This window comes from Echeneis naucrates, chromosome 11 (assembly GCF_900963305.1).
Source record: "Echeneis naucrates chromosome 11, fEcheNa1.1, whole genome shotgun sequence".
In the NCBI taxonomy this organism is placed as follows: domain Eukaryota; kingdom Metazoa; phylum Chordata; class Actinopteri; order Carangiformes; family Echeneidae; genus Echeneis; species Echeneis naucrates.
Window position 1 is genome coordinate 11,459,638 of NC_042521.1, and position 18,328 is coordinate 11,477,965.

Below are 18,328 nucleotides of genomic sequence, written 5' to 3' on the forward strand. Positions count from 1 at the left end.
TGTGGAAGGTAGTTGGTTTTAGACCTAATTTCTTTATTGCTCCAAATGCATTCACACTAATTATCTAAAAAGGCCATGCTGACATGAGTTTGTTCTTGTTTTCTCTTTTCAAAAAATATTTACTCCACAATACAATTGTTAAATTGTTACATTTATTATGATGCACATCCATTCACTCTATTTGTACATCAATCCGCTGAATGTTCTTCTCAGTTTTAAAAGTGAATTCCATTAATCACATTGTCAACAAATCCCATGAAAAACAAACAATAACAATAATAACTAACAATAAAAGTATTATTTGGGTTGCTGGAGCCTGATAATAGCTTATTCCTCTGGGTCACCGACTTCCATTGTTATCAAAAGACTGTAATCCATCAATGAGCCACACAGTTGCACTGGGTGGCATGTTCTTCCATTATGTTGAGCATGGGTAATTTGTTTATTTTTAGTCAGTTGCATGCACACACCGTTCAAGCACCAGAAATACTCAGCAGAATAATAAATGTGTATTAATCTGTAGATTGTTCTAACTAAAAACTTCAGCACCCAGTTGGACAGAAACGTCAGCACTCACCATCAAGAAAACCTTCAAGCAAATGGGCTAAAGTAATAGAAAACCACAGGAATGGCCGCCAAATATAGAGAGTTGGAAATGTTGCCCGGTCTGATGAGTTTTAAATTCTGCTTCATTGTTGGGATGGTTGGGTCAGATTTCAGTGTAACCAACATGAAAGCATGGATCACCCTTGCCTCAGTGGTTCAGACTTGTGGTGGCGTTGTGAAGGTGTGTGGGATATTTTCTTGGCACACTCTGGGACCAATTTGGCAATGTTTAAACACCACAGCCAGCCTGAGTATTGTTGTTGACCATGTCCATCCCTTTGTGACCACAGTCTATCCATCTCCTGTTAACACAGTCTAACAGGATAACACGGCATGTCACAAAGCTCAAATCAACTCAAACTGATATTTAAAGATCCATGTCATTTGTATGTATGTCAATCAAAAGGGGTACATTAACGTATTATTTTTTGGTCTTTCAATGTGATTTGTTAAAAAAAAAAGAAAAGAAAACAGAATAATGGTGTCTTCAGTATAATCCACTGTAAAAAGAGGAAATGTCTTGATGACCTTAAATGTAACAGATAACCCCTTTCAATCACGGTTGACCAGTCATATCTGGTATGCACAAATGTGAACAGACATCTTCAAATGCTTGTCGGCCCAGTACTACCAACTGATGAAGACACTTCAGCCCTCCCTTCTTTTTTTCATTTTCATTTTCTACTTTCTCTCTGAGGAAAAAGTCAAGCTCCTACATCGTGCTATCCATTGAAATTGAACTATGTCTGTATTAATCCAAGCAAACGAGGTCAGTAGTGGAGGTTTCTGTTGCTGAGCTGAGGCAGCGCTGTATGTGGCAGCCCCAGAACAGTGGGAAGCAGTGAGGAACCAAGACATACTCCCCGTGTGTGAGGAGTAAGGCTGTTTCCAGGTCAGCTGCTCCTCAGACTTCGCTGCTGTCTGAAGCTTTGGTCCACTACACTACTTCACTTAGCCGAGGCCCTCGCTAGCCCCCTTTTCTTTCCTTTTTTTTTTTTTTAATATGTGCTCCGTCTGTCCTGCCCTTCAGTTGTTCCTTCTTATTTAGATCAAGTACACTTCTCTGCTGGAGCGTAAGACCTTTCCTGCATCGCCTTGAAATATATGAAAGGGCTCTTGGGGACTGAATTTACTTGATTAGACCCTATCTCGAATCCATTCACACTCTTTCTGTCCATCTCTGTCTCTCACTGTAACACACATACTCACACACAAATAGAATGCTCATACATGTACAGTTATAGGCCCCCTGCTGGCTTAGAGATTTCCTGGAATAGTCAAAGAAATCCTGATCCATCTCTGCTTGTTTTCTTCTTTTTTTTTTTTTAATCAAAGAAGAGTACAGTGGAGATCTTGTCACAGGATTTCTTCTGAATGGCAGGACCATGGCCCAGTGAAGTTACCACAAAGGGTGGAATATGGCATTCTGCTTCTTCTCTTTTTATGCATCTGCATTGGTGACAGTCACAGTCAGAGGCATTATGTTTTCAGGTGATCTTTCCGTCCCATTCTTGAACACCCAATCTCACCCTGAGGCCATTTCAGCCACTTCAAGGAGTATTTAGATTTTGCTTTTTAAAGGTAAAGACTGATCACCACACATGACTGGTTAATGTTGAATTGATTCTGAATACACCAGGATATAACCCCAAAACTAGCTTTCCTGTGTTCTAGTAGTAGTTATTATTAAGTAGCTTAGAAGCACAATCTGTGGTTTTCAGTTTAGTTCAGTGGTGGGTGAATAACAGACATTCTGACCAAGCCGATTGTCTTCTCACATTATTATGTGTGTTCCGTTTCCCTGTCCCGCACTGATATGTCAGCAGCTATTGCTATCATTGCTTTGTGGCTTTGGGCCTTGGAATCTGTGGTAATTTCTCTGCCCAAACACACACACCCACAAGACAAAGACAAGACCTCAGAGTAGAAATGTAACACATCATAATGAGTTGTGAGATGAGTTGTGATCATATTTACTGCTAGCTTGCTGGACGCAAAAAAAGAAATCAACTGCATAAAAAACTTTGCACAACATAATATTACTGCTGTAGATGAGAGTTTAAAAGTTAATGAAAATACAGGGCTGGTTGTGTGTTTTGTTATGACTGGTTTGTCTTTGGTTTAACTTTCTTTTATATAGATATTCTTTTTAATAAGAAAAGGAGATGGTGTAAAATGCACTCTAATGTCTTGTAATGATTTTATACTTTCAGTATTGTTATTCCTGAAGCAAATATTATCATGTGTCAGTTTTTCAAATTTTGTAGTGAGTGAAAACGGTATCTGTTGTTGCAGGTTTGTGATTGGCCGAGAACGTCCAGGGCAGCAGAGTGAGGTGGCCACTCTTATCCAGCAGACCCTGGAGCAGGAGAGGAGACAGAGGGAGCTGCTGGAGCAGCAGTATGCACACTACGATGCTGATGATGATGAGGTGACCACACAACCCCAGCCACTATGCACAATGCTGTACTGTTAAAAAGTTGTTCATACAAAACATGAAATTGCAGTCCTAGTAGACAAAAGTAAATTTAAGCAAGGTGACATTCACTTGAAGAACGGATTCTTTGAACTCGTGTTGATTAAACTTGTTATAATTGAAAGTTCATCTGCTATTTGTGACCACATATCTTCTAAAAATGGCATTACACTGGAAAAATTGTTGTCACTTAGTGTTAATCAGCTCAGCTTCAGATGTCTTTAAGTTATAGCTTATTAGCTCCTTAAAACTGACAGTAGGCTTTGATGCTAGCACGCACAACTCTTTCACAGCCACACACACACACTAAGAGGATGCCATGTGAGCTGCAGTCCTAGAAAGCATCGCTCAGCGTTTCCCAGTCTCGTTCTGCTTCTGTTTATACGCAGCACGTTTAATCCACCAGACACTGAGCTCATTGCCCTGCAACTCATGCTTTGTGTGTGTGTGTGTGTGTGTGCGCCCTGGAGAGACATGTGCATGCACACACATTCACTTTGAATATTCACACAAAAACACAGGCTGTAGTACAAGAGATCAAAGTGTGTCCTCAATTACACACAGACACAAATGAATGTGGAACAGCTGCACTCATGGATAGCTTTACATTCAGACACATTCACTCAGGCATCTCTTCTTCTCCAACTTCATCAGTGTTGTTTCAAAGTCTTTCATTTCCTGCTACATGATGAATCGTGAGTTCTCATGCATAAGGAACTCCTCTCCGGGCCCCTGGAAGCTATCCCAGCCACTTACACGTCTAACACTGTCAGCTGTTATTATTATGAAATACCCCACACCTAAAAAAAAAAAAAAAAAAAACTCCCCTCTTTTGTTTTCCTGTCGTCACTTCAGATCAAGGAAGAAAATCTAAATAAACGTATGCGTTGGCTTGAATGATCACCCTGTGCCAAATATCTCCAGAAGGGCACATAAACATAAAAATGTTGATTATGTTAAGATTGCTTATCGATACTAACACTGCAAAACCCTGTAAAAACTGACTCCAGATCTGCCACAGAGGAAACACAGAAGCTACCATAACTCCCCACATAACTGCCCATAGGGTAAATAGTTACAGAGCCATTACAGAGATATATGGGGCAATAAAAGGAGCTCATCAATATTAATATCTCTGTAAATAATAGATCGAGTTCTCACCGGTTGGATGGGGCGGGTGGTTATTTATTCACTCTGGGTACTGCCCGACTAGATGTGACAGACAGCTCTTTACTGGTGCTGGGGCTCAGGTCCCAAGAGGAAGGGATCCCTCTTCAGTTAGCAATACACATCCTGCACGTCAGCCCATTTGTGTATTTGATTATATTGTAATTTAACACACATGCATGCCCATCTGTCAGCAGTTTAATGTGTAAACATACATTGGAAAAGCATGGACAGACACTGCGTATTCTGTAAGTCAGTCGATTCTAATATACAGCCTGAAAAAGCACTGAAAGCTTTGAAATGCTTAGTCAACTGCAAATTTAGATTTTCCATTGGTTCCACCTCAAACCACCTGAAAATATTAAGTTGTTAGATTTTTAACTAAAAATAATTTCTAAATAATGCATAAAGAATAAAAATCTACAGCCATCAATTAGTGTTTTAAGTTAATTTTCACCATGTTAACTACCTCACAGTGATGATGCTAGTGTGTTCATGTTGTGCAGGCATAATGATTCTAATCCTCATCATCTTAGTTTACTTTCAATATAGCCATATTTAATGAGACATCCCTCAACCCCTACAGTATGTTAAAGTGTGAAGAAAATTTAACTACGCTAGTTTGCTTTGAGGACATCAACAACAAGTGCATTCAGATTACAGTATATGATCTAATCTACTGTGGAAACAATAAACTGTGGTGGTTGTAGGGCATAAACTCAATTGATCATTTAAACCTCTTCTGACATATTTATTTTGTCAACTTGTTAGACAGTGGTAATTACTTACTTGTTAATTATTAATAATTATTCCCATAATATAAAAGAAACAGTTACTTTCATCATATATATAAAACCCAAATGGACAATCTAGAAAAGCAGAATATATTCGCATTGGAGAATCTGAAACCCCTCAACATTTGGCAAATTCTTCAATAATATAGTCTTGATAAGAATAAATTAAATGATTGAATGATGAATTTACTTTGCTGGAAAATTTAATTCACCCCTAAACTTAGGTATCAAATAAAAATAATGTTGAATATAACATGTCAAAGTCAAAGTACACTCTTACTTCAGTCAAAGGGTAAAACACCGCCCCTTCCTGCAGGGCTGACTGACAGTTGTTACACCAACACCATATTCATATTAGACATTCATAGTGCACTTCATTGCTGAGCAGGATTTCTCCTCAAATCGTCCTTTTGCCACCTGATTCTTCATGTGTGGTCTTGGAGGAACCATTTATCACATGCAAATTGTTGACTGCCCTGCCATGTGCTCAATGGTCAACTCTACCTTCAGTAAATGGGATCTTAATGCTTGATGGAGGCACTATGGCAACCAACAAGCCTATTATGGAAATGGTACTCTGTGTCAACCATGCATGCAGACAAATCAGGCATGGCCACCGTTATCTTGGGGGAGATAAATGGAGGGAAGTGCAGAAAATGAGATGTGGAGAGGATATAGGGCAAGATGATGAGAGAGATGAAACGGAGTGTGTGTGTGTGTGTGTGTGTGTGTGTGTGTGTGTGTGTGCGCATTGCACATGTGTGCAAGATCCAGACCAGAGACATAAATATAGGAAGATGTATTGGAGATGGAGCAAACACGACATCAATACGGAGACAAAGAGATTTGGGGCCAAATTATTAATAAATATTCTATACATTAAGTCTATACTCGCCAAAAGCGGTTTCTTTTTATCTCACACAGAATGAAGTTATCTTAAACCTATTGATTAAAAAATTGAATACATTTAATAATAGGAGAAGCTTGCAAGATGATTAGAGGGAGAAAGAGATGTTTTCATAGAGTTGTTCCACATCACTCTGTGAATCAGCTGATTCATTTAGAGCTAATGCCTAATGACCTCTGCCAAGCTTCAGTATTCACTACTCTGAGAATCAGAGACAAGAAAAACTAATCTAAAGGCCAGTATCACTGTCAAAGCACAAAGTTGCGTCAATTTCAATCCCATTAAATCTTTCAGTGCTGTTCGAATAAGTTCTTTGTGGTGATTTTTATTGGTCAATAAATAGTTTTAATAAATCAGAAATATATTTTGGATTAGCTACATGAGAGACATTATAACAGGCTCACTACTTTTGACCTTTAACCACTCACACTTAAAGTGAGATGGTGACTAATATGTCAGAGTAATAGGAAATGACATTCACATTTTGCCAGCCCAATTATCTTGTGGCTAATTTTCATCAAAATGACACTTGTGGTTGAACAGGCTGTCAGACCAATTCATTTTTGACAATGTTTTGGGCAACTAAGTGGGTTAACTAGATGTTATATAACCGATAGCTTTAAAATAGCTTTAGTTATGTAAAAAAGAAATTGAAAAGGGAGCATGAAGTTTCTGGTGGTGTTCGCAATGTACAGCAGGTAGAGCAATATGAATCTGACTCTGACTGATGCCACCTTAAGAAGAGACAGACAAATGATGATGAACGACAAGAGAGGGAGGACAAAGAAGAAGGTGGCAGACGGATGCCAGTCGTTGGAAGGTGTTTTAATCTAGAAGTACAGAAAAGCGTTGTCTCTATTTTATTTGTAGGTGGTAACTGTTAGTTTTGCTTGCTGCAGCAGGCAATTAGTTATTTATTTATTTTCTACAAAAAGCTTCCTTCTGGTTTTAATGTCCCCAGCTGACTCATTTTACAAAAAAGTCTTTTGTAAAAGATGTTTAATTGGTTTTTATTTATTTCCTAAGGGGAGAGGCTCAAGTAAGGCCATGTTTTGTCTGTCAAGTAGTAAAATTACAGTTGAATTACAAAAAAAAGGAGCATAAGACTCAAATTTCACATGATCTTTGAGATACCAGAAAAAGATAAGTGCAGGGAAAGGGAAAGTGGATATGGGTGACATCTGTGCTATATCAGGTGGATCAGGAGAAAGACGCCTGTCACACTGACTGTACATTTTCCTCTTACAGCAGACAGGCGAGTATGCCACAGATGATGAGGAAACAGGGACTCCAGCAGCAGGCGGCGAAAAGAACATTGAGGTGTTTGACTTGCCAGAGACAGAGGACATCTTGTCTCCCTCGGAGTTAGATGCTACTAAACTCTACCAGAAGTTTAGAGAGGTAATCTCTTCTGCATTTTCAGTTTAATCCTCTCTCCTAAACATACATTGGGATCACATAACTGAGAAGACTAACAACAGAATCAAGCCATACTCTCCTCTATCTGATATTTATACTCTTTTCTTTTCCCCAACTTTTCATCTGGATGATTAGAGGCATGAATGTAAAAGTAAAAGGCAATCTATAGTTTAGAGTTAATAGAGAGTTAATGAAACCTGCATTTGAGTTGGTTTGTATCCTGAATTTGGTAACTATTTTCACAGTTGCCCTCTGGGAAGAGAGACATATTTTGTCGAGCCCTTCCTACAGTACATCACCAACAAGGAGCTGCAGAATGGAAAAATAAATTTGTAGACTGTTAAGTCATTTGTGCTTTTTAGGCTGGGAAGCTGGTAATATTGATTAAACAGTCCAGCACTGTTGGCACCATCACGCTTCCTGCAGACTGCCACAAAAGCTGTATGACACATTTAACAAATGGCTTCAGCTGCACTGCATGCACTGCAGGGGATATTAAGTGAAAATACAATGTAATCCCTGGTCTCTCACCATGTATCGTTTCTTTCATTTCTTCTGAATCTTGACCTCTCTCTCCCCACAATCTAGCTTTTATTCATCTCCTCTTTGTCTCTTACACACTTCCAGAAGAAAAGGTGTCTGGCAGTTGGGGATAACTCTATCAAACAATGAGATGGCTGAGATGTTCCTCTAAGTGTGGAAGAGGTTCTGTTTAAATGATGTGTGTCACCCAGCAAACATCCGTAAACCTTTAGTCTGTCAATGTCATTTGAAAATGTTTTCCACTAAATCCTTGAGAATCTTTGAGGTGAAAAATAAAGAAGCCCATAATTATGTCATCTTTTTCTCCCATTTCCCATTCACCAGCTTGAGCCCTCATTTGCTGCCATTTTTGTATCTCCTGTACTGTATCCAGTTCTCTCTCTTCATAGACAATTTTTTATTGCTGCTTTTTCTTTATCTCCCCCTCTCTGTGTCTGCCTCAGAATGCCTCAGAACTGCTCCAAAACTCCCTTTTCACTCTTTCTATCTATCCAACAAGAAACCCTGGAGAAAGCATTTTTTTGTTCTAAAAATGTATACATTTTGGGGTTTATTACCAAGTTAATGAATTTTTCAACCTGTTATGCTATTTATCCATTCCTATCACTTTCTCTTCCATGCTTTTCCCCAGAGAGTGCATGGCAGTGCTGGAGCTGGGCTACTGTCAGGGGCAGACAGGCTTGGCTGCCTCCGTCCATCACAGTGTATCGACAGCACAGAGAGCCTGTGCAGCCATGCATTTGATTATATGACCGAGCTCTCTATTCTCTCCTATCTTCTCTTTTCTCTTAACAGCTCCAGATCAAACACACAGTGACCGAGGCTGAGATACAGAAGCTTAAAAACAAGGTAAGAGATTAAAACTTGCTAGGGCAAGGGCTAGAGTTTGGTGAAAATTATAGAAAGTTTGGTCAAACTATTTATAAAAGGATGTGGGACTGGTGTCAAATTGGTCAGGGAGCAGGCGTGCATGCTCAGATGGAAAGCTTTAGTGCCAGAAATCTGACTATTTCACAGTAACTTCTAAAGGAATATGCTTTTAAGAAGAGGTTTCAACAATGTGTTTCAAAACTATGCTTCTTTGAGGAATAGTTGCCTTAACAGTTAGATTAAGACAAAAATTTGCAAGTGCATGTGAAAACATTCTCTTTAGGACAAAGTTGCAATTTGTTACTGTAAATGCACCATTTACATACAAAATTATCTGTTTTGATTAATTTACATGCTAATGTGGTTTGAATAAATATGTTCAAATTATGTGATGCCTAAAGTTCTGGTTTAGGGCAAGAAATAATCCATGAATTCATGGTCTAAAATACAAACTTTAAATGGACTAATACAAGCTTTGCTTTTAAAAAGCTTTTAAATATGACCACTTTAGATATTTTCCTTAAATACAACAGAAATATTTCTGTTCACTTTTTTGTGGTGAGGGCAAACAATATCATATGGAAATATCATATGTGAAATATTTGACTCCAAAACATAATATCCTTTTGAAAATTAAAATATATTATTGGACTCCTTCTGTTATATTTGTAATTTTCTTTAGAATCCCATTAAACTTTCCAAGTTGTAATGTAAGTGCATTTTCCTGCTTCCAGCTGGCATCAGTGGAGAGGGAGAAACAGCGCTGGGAGAAGGAGAAGAGTCAGCTGAAGGCCAGCATTGAGGAGAACAAGGAGAGGATGTTGAAGCTGGAGAGCTACTGGATTGAAGCCCAAACTCTTTGCCACACCGTCAATGAACACCTGAAGGAAGCTCAGGCACAGTACCAGTCCCTGGAAAAGAAGTACAATAAGGCCAAGAAACTCATCAAAGACTTCCAGCAGAAGTAAGTGAACCCTGGGTTAAACTGACAACCAGGTGATCAGGGAACGACGGAGGAATATTATCATATGGAGGGTTATTATATACGATTAAATAAGATACTAAAACATCAACCTGAATTCTCTTATTTAGGTCATTTACCTTAACCTTCTTAACTTGACACCAAGTGGAACAACGACTAGAGGAGGCTCTTGTGTATCAAACATATCAGACCAAATTAATTTAATAAATGAGTAGTAAGTAAGATTTGTAAGTCATTTGATTTGATCAGAATCATTAATATCATCATTTATCATCGATCAAAATTACACTCCAGTGCATTTAGTTTTTATGTGATATAAAATCTTTCAAGTGATTCAAATGGGATAGAATTTTTCAGTAAAAATGAGCGAGTCAAAATTCGGGGATGATAAACACACAAGGAGAATGGTAACGTTTCAAAGCCTACACAAAGAGGCTCTAAACCAAAGGAAGACGAGGAGAAGTTTGTAGCTTCATAAAGTTCTGGTTTCTAGCCCAGACCAGGCTGTTGCTGTAGCTGAGTATATAGTGCAGTCAAAAACCTCTGCTCTCTCACATTCTAATTCATCAACCCTGTCTCCTTGACTTGTGAAGAGAGACACTTGGAGTGAAACATAATTGGCACATTTATTGTTACTCCAACACTTGAGCCTTTTCCTAAATGGGAAAATTGCTCCAATCCTTTCATTAATTGCTCATATTCATAAATAATTCGAGATGAAATCCTCCATTTTTGACACTCCTCCATGGCCCAGCCCTCCCTTGCTTGAGCAGAAAAAAAAGAAAATATTTTCTACATTTCCATCTGTGAGGCAGAGCGCTGCTCTTTTTATAGCCCAAGTCTTATCTGAATTTGACAGGAAGAGTGGAGTTTCTTACTCTAAAGCAGCGCAGCCCTCCTGCTTTTCTGTGCGTTGATCTCTTTGGTCAGTCCCATCACAACCTCTCCTTCTCAGCTCCAGTCTGATTGCCTGTAATTGGCTCTGTTCCTGCAGGCCAAATGCAGGTCAGCTAATGAAACTCCCTGTGCTTATCGTGAATAAAAGACTGAGCTGTGTAGGAGAGACAGCAAACTCCTAGACCAAGGGCAAAGTAGGCAGCATCCATATTCTTAGGAATACATATGTGTGTGTGTGTGTGTTCATTATGAGCTGTAAGAGTCAGAGTAAACTGAGTCACGCTTACTTTCTAACAGTCTGGGCTCACTTATCACTACAGCTGAGCGGGAGACAAGCACAGTCACACGTGGCAACACATCCTCGCAAAAATAAATGTGTCCTGTTTTCCTGTCTCACCACACACCTACTCAGCAGTTTCTGATTTTCTTCTCTTTTCCTCTAGAGAGGTGGAGTTTATTCAGAAGGAGGATGCAGAGAGGAGGCGGCTGGAGGAGGCTGAGAAAGCTCACCTGGCTGAGATCCAGGGTTTGCAAGTCAGGGTAAATAAGCTTGATCCAATTTTATCCATTTCTCATTTTAGTGTACTGGCCTTTCACTTAGTTGTTCTGTCACTGTCTTCAAAATTCATCTCTCAACAGAACAGAAATCCCTTTCATCCAAATTAAACTATGAACTCATAGACAGGAATAATCTGTTTCTGATGATCAACAAAATTAATCACTTTAGCTCTTCATATGAATCAGAAATGTGAAAAAAATCATCCCTGCTATTTTCCCTGTGAAAGGCTACCTATGTTTATTCTGCCACATATAAAAAGCTTTTTCCTGTCCTTGGACAGTGACAGCAGATGGACTTGGTGTCCAGGGGCCTGTGGCCTGTACTGCTGTCAGCTGATTTTCTGCTTTCCTCGTCTTTCAACCAGACAGTTGTGTTATTTTCTGTACAAATCTCAGGCCGTGCCCAAGAGTTGAAGGAACAGTCTGCTTGGCTGTCCAGTATGATAGCTCTCCACACTGGATACACTCCTGCACTGCAGTACATGCTGAATTCTAAAGTAGGAATTAAGTCATACATGCAAATGACAAGGAGATGCCAATTTATTATGGTGACAAGTCAAGCTGTTGCTCAATCAAGCAAGTCACGTTAAGTTTTATAAAATTCTGAAGCCCAACCCCAGTCTGTTAACTTAATCAGTCAAAACACAATGGCCATGCAAAGTCTAATTTTGCTGTCAACACCAGGCCTGCTAACAACTGATACATTTGAATGGTATTTGACTTTTTGTGGCAGTGCAGAATCTGCAGCAAGTCTTTAAATGTTGTTGTAGAACTGGTTAATGGAGCAGGTTGAGGAATTTCACTTTCTTCCACGTGTTCCATATTTTTGGCTTAAATAATTATTAGTCAAACGTATTAATAATAATACATATTAGTCAAACAAATTTGAGGACACGTCCTCAAATTTGTAAATTGAGATTTCAGTTGAGGCACATTATATTGGCTTGAGGCAGGTCATGTGAGTGCAGCTCACACAGGAGTGGTAGAAAGGCAGTAGAGTCATGTTCTAATTAAACTGACATCCCAGATCAAATGTGGTGTAGATTCAAATGTTTTATATATCCACTTGTCAGACATGGCCAACTCCTGTTAGAGACTCTTTTCAAATGGGATCATGTAAGCCTTTTACATTCAGTGCTTTAAAGCAGCTTTTGACAAGTAAAGGTCTGTGTGTTGACATTGCTTCCTTCCTCTCCCACTACAGATTGCAGCACTGGAGTCCGAGCTAATGCAGCTGATGAAGCAGAATGGCATCCAGGTCAACAACAACAACAGCAACAGTGCTGAGAGGTTCAGTGCTTGGCAGCACAGCCCAGCCAGAGGTCTGTTTCTCTGTGAGGATCATTGTGATATTTCTGATGTAAAGGAATAGTCAGGGCAGTACGATTAGTTGCTCTCTTCCTGAGGGTTAGATAAGAGGATCAGGACCTTCCTATCTGGATGTTCAGCACAATAGCTCAGCACAAAGACTGTGAAAAGGCACATACACCCAGCTTGGCTCTCTCGAGGACTTAGAAAATCATAAAGGAAACCAAAGTTGTACATTGCTTTATTGACATTGTGCAGTTTCCTTTGTGCTAAGCTAGGCTAACTGCCTCCTGGCTCCAGTTTCATATTGAACAGACAGACATGAGGTTGGCTTCGATCTTTCCATCTCCCTTTCAGCAAGATACCAAATAAACACATTACTCAGTATATCGAACGGTTAATTTCCTGAATAGTTATTTCTCAAAGAATGTAGCTGTGAATACATTTTTGGCTTCCCTAATTGTTTGATTGTTTAAATGAACTATTAACTGTCTTAACATCCACACAAACTTTCACCCCTGAGACTAGTTCCACAATGTTTCACTGGAAACCCAAACAAACGGGTTATCCCTTTTGAGCACATCTGTCAGGCTTTCTTCTCCTTCAGTCTTTTTAATTCAGTTGCTGCATCTGCTTCACCCCAGCAAAAGGGAGTGTGCACGGAGAAGCGCCACATCTGATACTGTACAGAGCAGACAGGAAAACAGAGTGCTTGGATCTGCACCGATCCAAGTGACGCAGTCCATTATGCAATATTGAAGGAGAGAGAGGTGGTTGAGGGAATGGGATATAAAAGGGAGAGAATATGTGGGAGGAGAAGACAGGATCTGCTGAAATTATCTTATTTAAATATATCTCATCTGACAGCGTTTTGCCTGCCTAATTAATACTATTGCTTTTAGGGGAACACTTGATATTTGAACTGAATTTATGTCAGTGGGAGGCGCCAACATCTCTGGGCCCAGTGCCAAGAATAAAGACTGAAACAACAAAACATGCACATTATTGATGAACAGTTGCATTATGCATGTGCATTTTTTTTTCCACAATGCTAAATAAACCCACTGTTTGTGTGTACGTGTGTGTGTGTGACTCCAGACCTGAAGGAGGGCTCTTCTCACTCACCAGTCAAAAAGAAGAGCTACACTTGTGACAGCATCAGCTCTACAGAGGGAGAGGTTTGTATTAAAATATCCACACACACACACACACACACACATACCTGCACATTTTCTCTTTAATTCAGTGAGGCATAAAATTATGTCAGATTTCCTTCCTAACAACATCTGTCGAGATACCAACCAGATGTGGTGTGGCTACATGGGATTTTTATAATAAAACAAGTCCCATTATTCTCATTAAACTACACTTACATTTAACATGCCTTTAATTTCCTCAAAGGTGTCTAATTACCGAGTGTGTGTGTGTCTATCGGTGTGTTTGTGTGACTTTAACCCCTGCCTATTCCATTTTCTTCCCTTAATGGATTAATTGCTGTGTGTTACTCCGTGGCACTAATTGAGTCTGTGGCGCTGTCACAACTTATTGTCTCTCCCAGCGTGATAATAACAGCCACTGTCTTTTTCTGGATGAAAGGCTCTCGTCTGGCTAATGCTGTCCCCAAACTCAGCTCAAGCAAGAATGAGTTCAGATCGGATAAACAGGCTGAGAATCGGATGAGAATTGGCAGGAACACAGAAAGCGGGCAGTGTGAGGCTTCCAGGGGAAAAGAGGGCAAGGAATTAGAAATGGTGAAAGTATGTCAAGTGACTTCTTTCAGATTAGTCTGCAGTACTGGCTGCTCACATTGGCCTTCCTTTGATTGCACTTTATTTTATTTTTTATTTTCTTATTTTTCTGCTTCAAAACCATTACCTTTCTCTCCTATGATTTTTCATTTTGAATTCTCTTTCGAAGACATTCCTCCCGTACATTTCTCTCTCCTTACAGCCTCTGTCCTGGCCTTCATCTGTCTTTTTCCTCTTTTTTCTGCTTATGTCTGTCTTCAGGTATCAGAGGGCCATGGCAGTCCTGCCCACAGTCACTGTGGTTCAATCCGTAGCGTTGCCTCTTGTGATGGAGGAGCTGTTGTCCTCAGGGCATCTAGCAGTGCTGAAAGCTCCCCCAGGCGGACGGTGCACCCAGCATCAACCACTCGAGTCCTCCAAGATGGTTAGTGCACCTGCACCTTCACAATGACATCTCAGTCTGTCACCAAGCATATCATGAGCTTTATCTATAGTACCACCATCACATTTCTCTCATTATATGAGTTCTTCTTTCTATATTCATTAATTTAATCTTATTCACTGTAAGAATAAGTAGGAATGATTTCAATGTTGGTTATTTGCATTCACAGGTTCTCTGTCTCCTGCAATGTTGAGCCCATCTCACGGCCCAGAGGAGCACAGAGCTGGTCCTGGGGATGCTGGGTATGGCAACAAAGAGTGAAATCCCATGTTATCAATGAGCATCCATCACAAAATGTTAGGAGCACTTTAGAAGGAGGAAGTTGACAGATGATCACCACAAGATTTTGTCAGTTTGGGGGCATTTTTTTAGACCAAATCTTGATTTAAGAAATGTAAAAAAAAATTTTTATTGGATAACTAATCTGAAATGTATTTGGACAATCAAAACTACTTTGCATATTTTAATCCGATCCAAATATGTTTCTGTACTCTATATTTCTTCAGGTCCTCGTTTAGGAAAACTAGAGTGAAGGATCATGATCCTAGAGCCTCTCCTGGAAACAGGTAAATAATCCTTCCCTCAGAGTCACAGGAATGTTTTTCCTTTTGCTTGTCTGACTCTAGCTAATGAAGATTAAACTGTGAGACATCAGCTGGAGCAGTTTGAAGTTTTCTATAGTCCCTGTTCTCCATGTTTACTCATTCAGGGGCTGATGATCAAAGTGTGATTGAGTAACTGTCAAACACTGATCTCTCTTTTTCTCTCCCTCAGCTCCACGGAGCTGTCAGCAGAGAACAGTCCCGAGAAACTCACAGCCAAGGTACAAAAAGTTTGCTAACTGGTACATTAGGAAAATAATGATTCAATCAACGAACTCCAAGTCCAGTCAGAGCATCTTCTTGCCGGGTCTACATATTTGCACTTCAATGACAAGTTTTCTTGTGTTATACCATTTAGCTTTGATGTATTGTGTTATTTCTGTTGAACAGACTTCCCTTACATGGCCCCACTTCTTCTCCTATTCGTATTACTTGGTATTGTATTCTTTTGTGTTTTGTTTAATTATCAATCCACTGAAATTGGTATGTGTTGGTACTCTAAGAGGTAAACAGGGTTTAGTCCTGTATGTATTTAAAGAAATGCATAATTGCATTATTAATTCCAAGACAAGACACTTTTATTAATCATATGACCTATTTTATATGATAGCATTAGATTTCAGTTGGTTTGGTGAAGTATGTTCCCAGTACTAACTACCTTGTATCATAAATCATGTTGAAACTGTTGAATGTAATACTAATACAGTAGTATTAAAACTGTGAACATGGGTCTTAGTTGTAGTGTAGGAATTTACATTAACTCTTTCTAATCCTGGCCAATATCAGATGTAGTTACTTTAGGATTAAGAAGGAGATTAGTTTTGATCCCATACCAATTCCAGTCCGTTTTTTCTCTCCATGGACTGCATGTACACTCAGAAGATCAATCTGATAAATCTCATAATTTATACCCAGTAATAGTTCTATGGAGAATTTAAGCAAGGGTTCAACACAGGAAGCTGAAAGTCTGTACCTGTGATTAATCCGGCTTTGACAGTCATGAGATTCAAAGAACTCCTTCAAGCCACAGTAAAAAGGCAGTGGTCCACGTCAGGCCTGTTCAACTGGCAGCCTGTGAGCTAAATCCCAATCTGAGTCAAGTCAACCCAGACCAGACCAAGTGTTGCAAACTGATTTCTCGATGGACAGCTTTTCTCAGCAGCAGCTTGTCTCTTGCTGTTTGAGTACATATCTTGGATCTAAATGTGATTCCCTGAATGTCCACACAAAGAGAGAGAGAAGTGAGAATTTTGGAGTTGGATAGCATCTGGCTACATCATTCCTCACAACTAATCACATATATGTGCACAGTTTTTTCTTCTTTGCAGTCTATCAGACAGCCTAAATATATTAGTCTAATGTAGTTTTTATTGGTTTTCAAATATTGGAATGAAGCACATCAGTCATTCTGGTACGTGCGCAGAGGAAAAGTCCTTCACTTTCTCCATTCATGCACTGCTCATCTAATCTGACTGTTTAAGAAATAGATTTAATAACTTCTGCTCATTGAAATTTAGAACATCAACGTACTAATGCAAAGTCATGTCGCTTTTAATCAATAACACTTAACAGAAATATCAATATGAGAGAGGCACTCCAACTAATCAACTAAATTCAGCCTCTGAGCCAGTTGGGCCGTGAGTCTTAGAAGTGTGTTGTGGATTTGTTTTAGGGACCTGCTGTGAACGATGATCTGAGCGCCAGCAGCAGCAGCTCTGTGGATATCAGCGGTCTGCTAAGTGAAACCAAGATGTCAGGACACTCACACACCCCGGTGCTTTCCTCAGACGAGGTAAAACATTTTCTTTCTCAGGGGAAGTTTGGCCGTTTGGCAGGAAGCTCACATAACACTCTGTATAAAAGCTTTCAGAGTGATTACTTGTCACGTTGTATAAAATTACATTCACACCCAACAATGAACTGACAGACCGCAGCTCTATAAAATGTGACACTATAGGGGTTATTGTAAATGCAAACAACAAGTGAAACACGAAGAGATCTGCTCCCACAATGCATCTGTTAATTCATACGCAGTCCCATTCATCATCTTTATATATCTCTGAAAAGATGTGCTCTATTCTCTACAGGGAGTTGCTTCTCTCATATTCGTTTTGTAGATAACAAACAAGCTATAATCAGCGCTCTGACACAGACTCATTGTATTCAAATGTTGTTTCAAGCTGATTTAGTGGAAGCCATTTTGTTGCTGCTTTGTTAACAACCCAGTCATTTTCTGTTGTTTTCTATGCCGCCACATTCAGAGTCTGGATATGATAGATGATGAGGTGAGACTGAGGCTGTTAGCCTGCAGGCTACATGTGTGTTTTACTGAAAGTGTATCCTGTTGTGTATGTGTGTGTTTAGTTCATTTCCACACAATCCATAGTTTTGTTTAGTTTCTTTATTTTTTGGCTTGTTTGTTTCTTGCATGTTTCGCTGATGCGTTTCTTATTTCCACTTAATGCATTTTTCGGGGAATTCATTATCTAGGCGGTGTTCCGTAGAAGATATACTGCCTGTGCAAAAATGGATGTTAGAGATGTGTGCATCTAATCTAGTTTATTTCCCTTTTCTCCTTGTTCTATATTTTCAGATCCTGGACGAAGGACAGATTTCAAAGCAGTATCAGTGGCAGAACCGCGCCATTACAGAGTGGACCTCCCAGCAAGTGGCTCGCTGGCTGATTGGCCTCAATTTAGAGCAACATATCCCAGAATTCACTGCCAAAAACATAGATGGAGAACAGCTGCTGCAGCTGGATAGTTCTGAGTTAAAGGTGGGTTAAAACATTTCTACAGTTTTTATATATACAGCAAAATTAGAGCCTACAGATAGATATAGTTTATATTGATGTTGGTACATATACAGTGTATCAGCACTTTTTTCTATAGGTTCTGTGATAATAGCTTTAATCAGTTTTTTATTAAACTAATTTAATTCCTCCTGATATATTATTCAAAGACTGTTCAATCTCGAAGGGAAATAGTCCAAAGGGTGTTGAATTCACTC

At 39.4% G+C, this 18,328-nt stretch overlaps 1 protein-coding gene across 4 annotated transcripts in view; it reads left to right on the forward strand.

Annotated features, from left to right (window-relative positions):
* The window catches only part of ppp1r9a (protein phosphatase 1, regulatory subunit 9A), a 43,716-nt gene that overhangs the window by 22,533 nt on the left and 2,855 nt on the right, over positions 1–18,328 (forward strand). For 3 of the 4 annotated variants that reach the window (XM_029513641.1, XM_029513640.1, XM_029513638.1), the window contains exons 6-18: positions 2,902–3,037; positions 7,199–7,351; positions 8,708–8,761; positions 9,517–9,746; positions 11,105–11,201; positions 12,424–12,541; positions 13,626–13,705; positions 14,537–14,699; positions 14,887–14,959; positions 15,224–15,283; positions 15,492–15,540; positions 16,992–17,111; positions 17,913–18,095. In XM_029513641.1, the coding sequence (XP_029369501.1) occupies positions 2,902–3,037; positions 7,199–7,351; positions 8,708–8,761; positions 9,517–9,746; positions 11,105–11,201; positions 12,424–12,541; positions 13,626–13,705; positions 14,537–14,699; positions 14,887–14,959; positions 15,224–15,283; positions 15,492–15,540; positions 16,992–17,111; positions 17,913–18,095 (1,516 nt within the window). The remainder of the gene's footprint in view (positions 1–2,901; positions 3,038–7,198; positions 7,352–8,707; positions 8,762–9,516; positions 9,747–11,104; positions 11,202–12,423; positions 12,542–13,625; positions 13,706–14,536; positions 14,700–14,886; positions 14,960–15,223; positions 15,284–15,491; positions 15,541–16,991; positions 17,112–17,912; positions 18,096–18,328) is intronic. The other variant, XM_029513642.1, reaches the window with a different exon arrangement.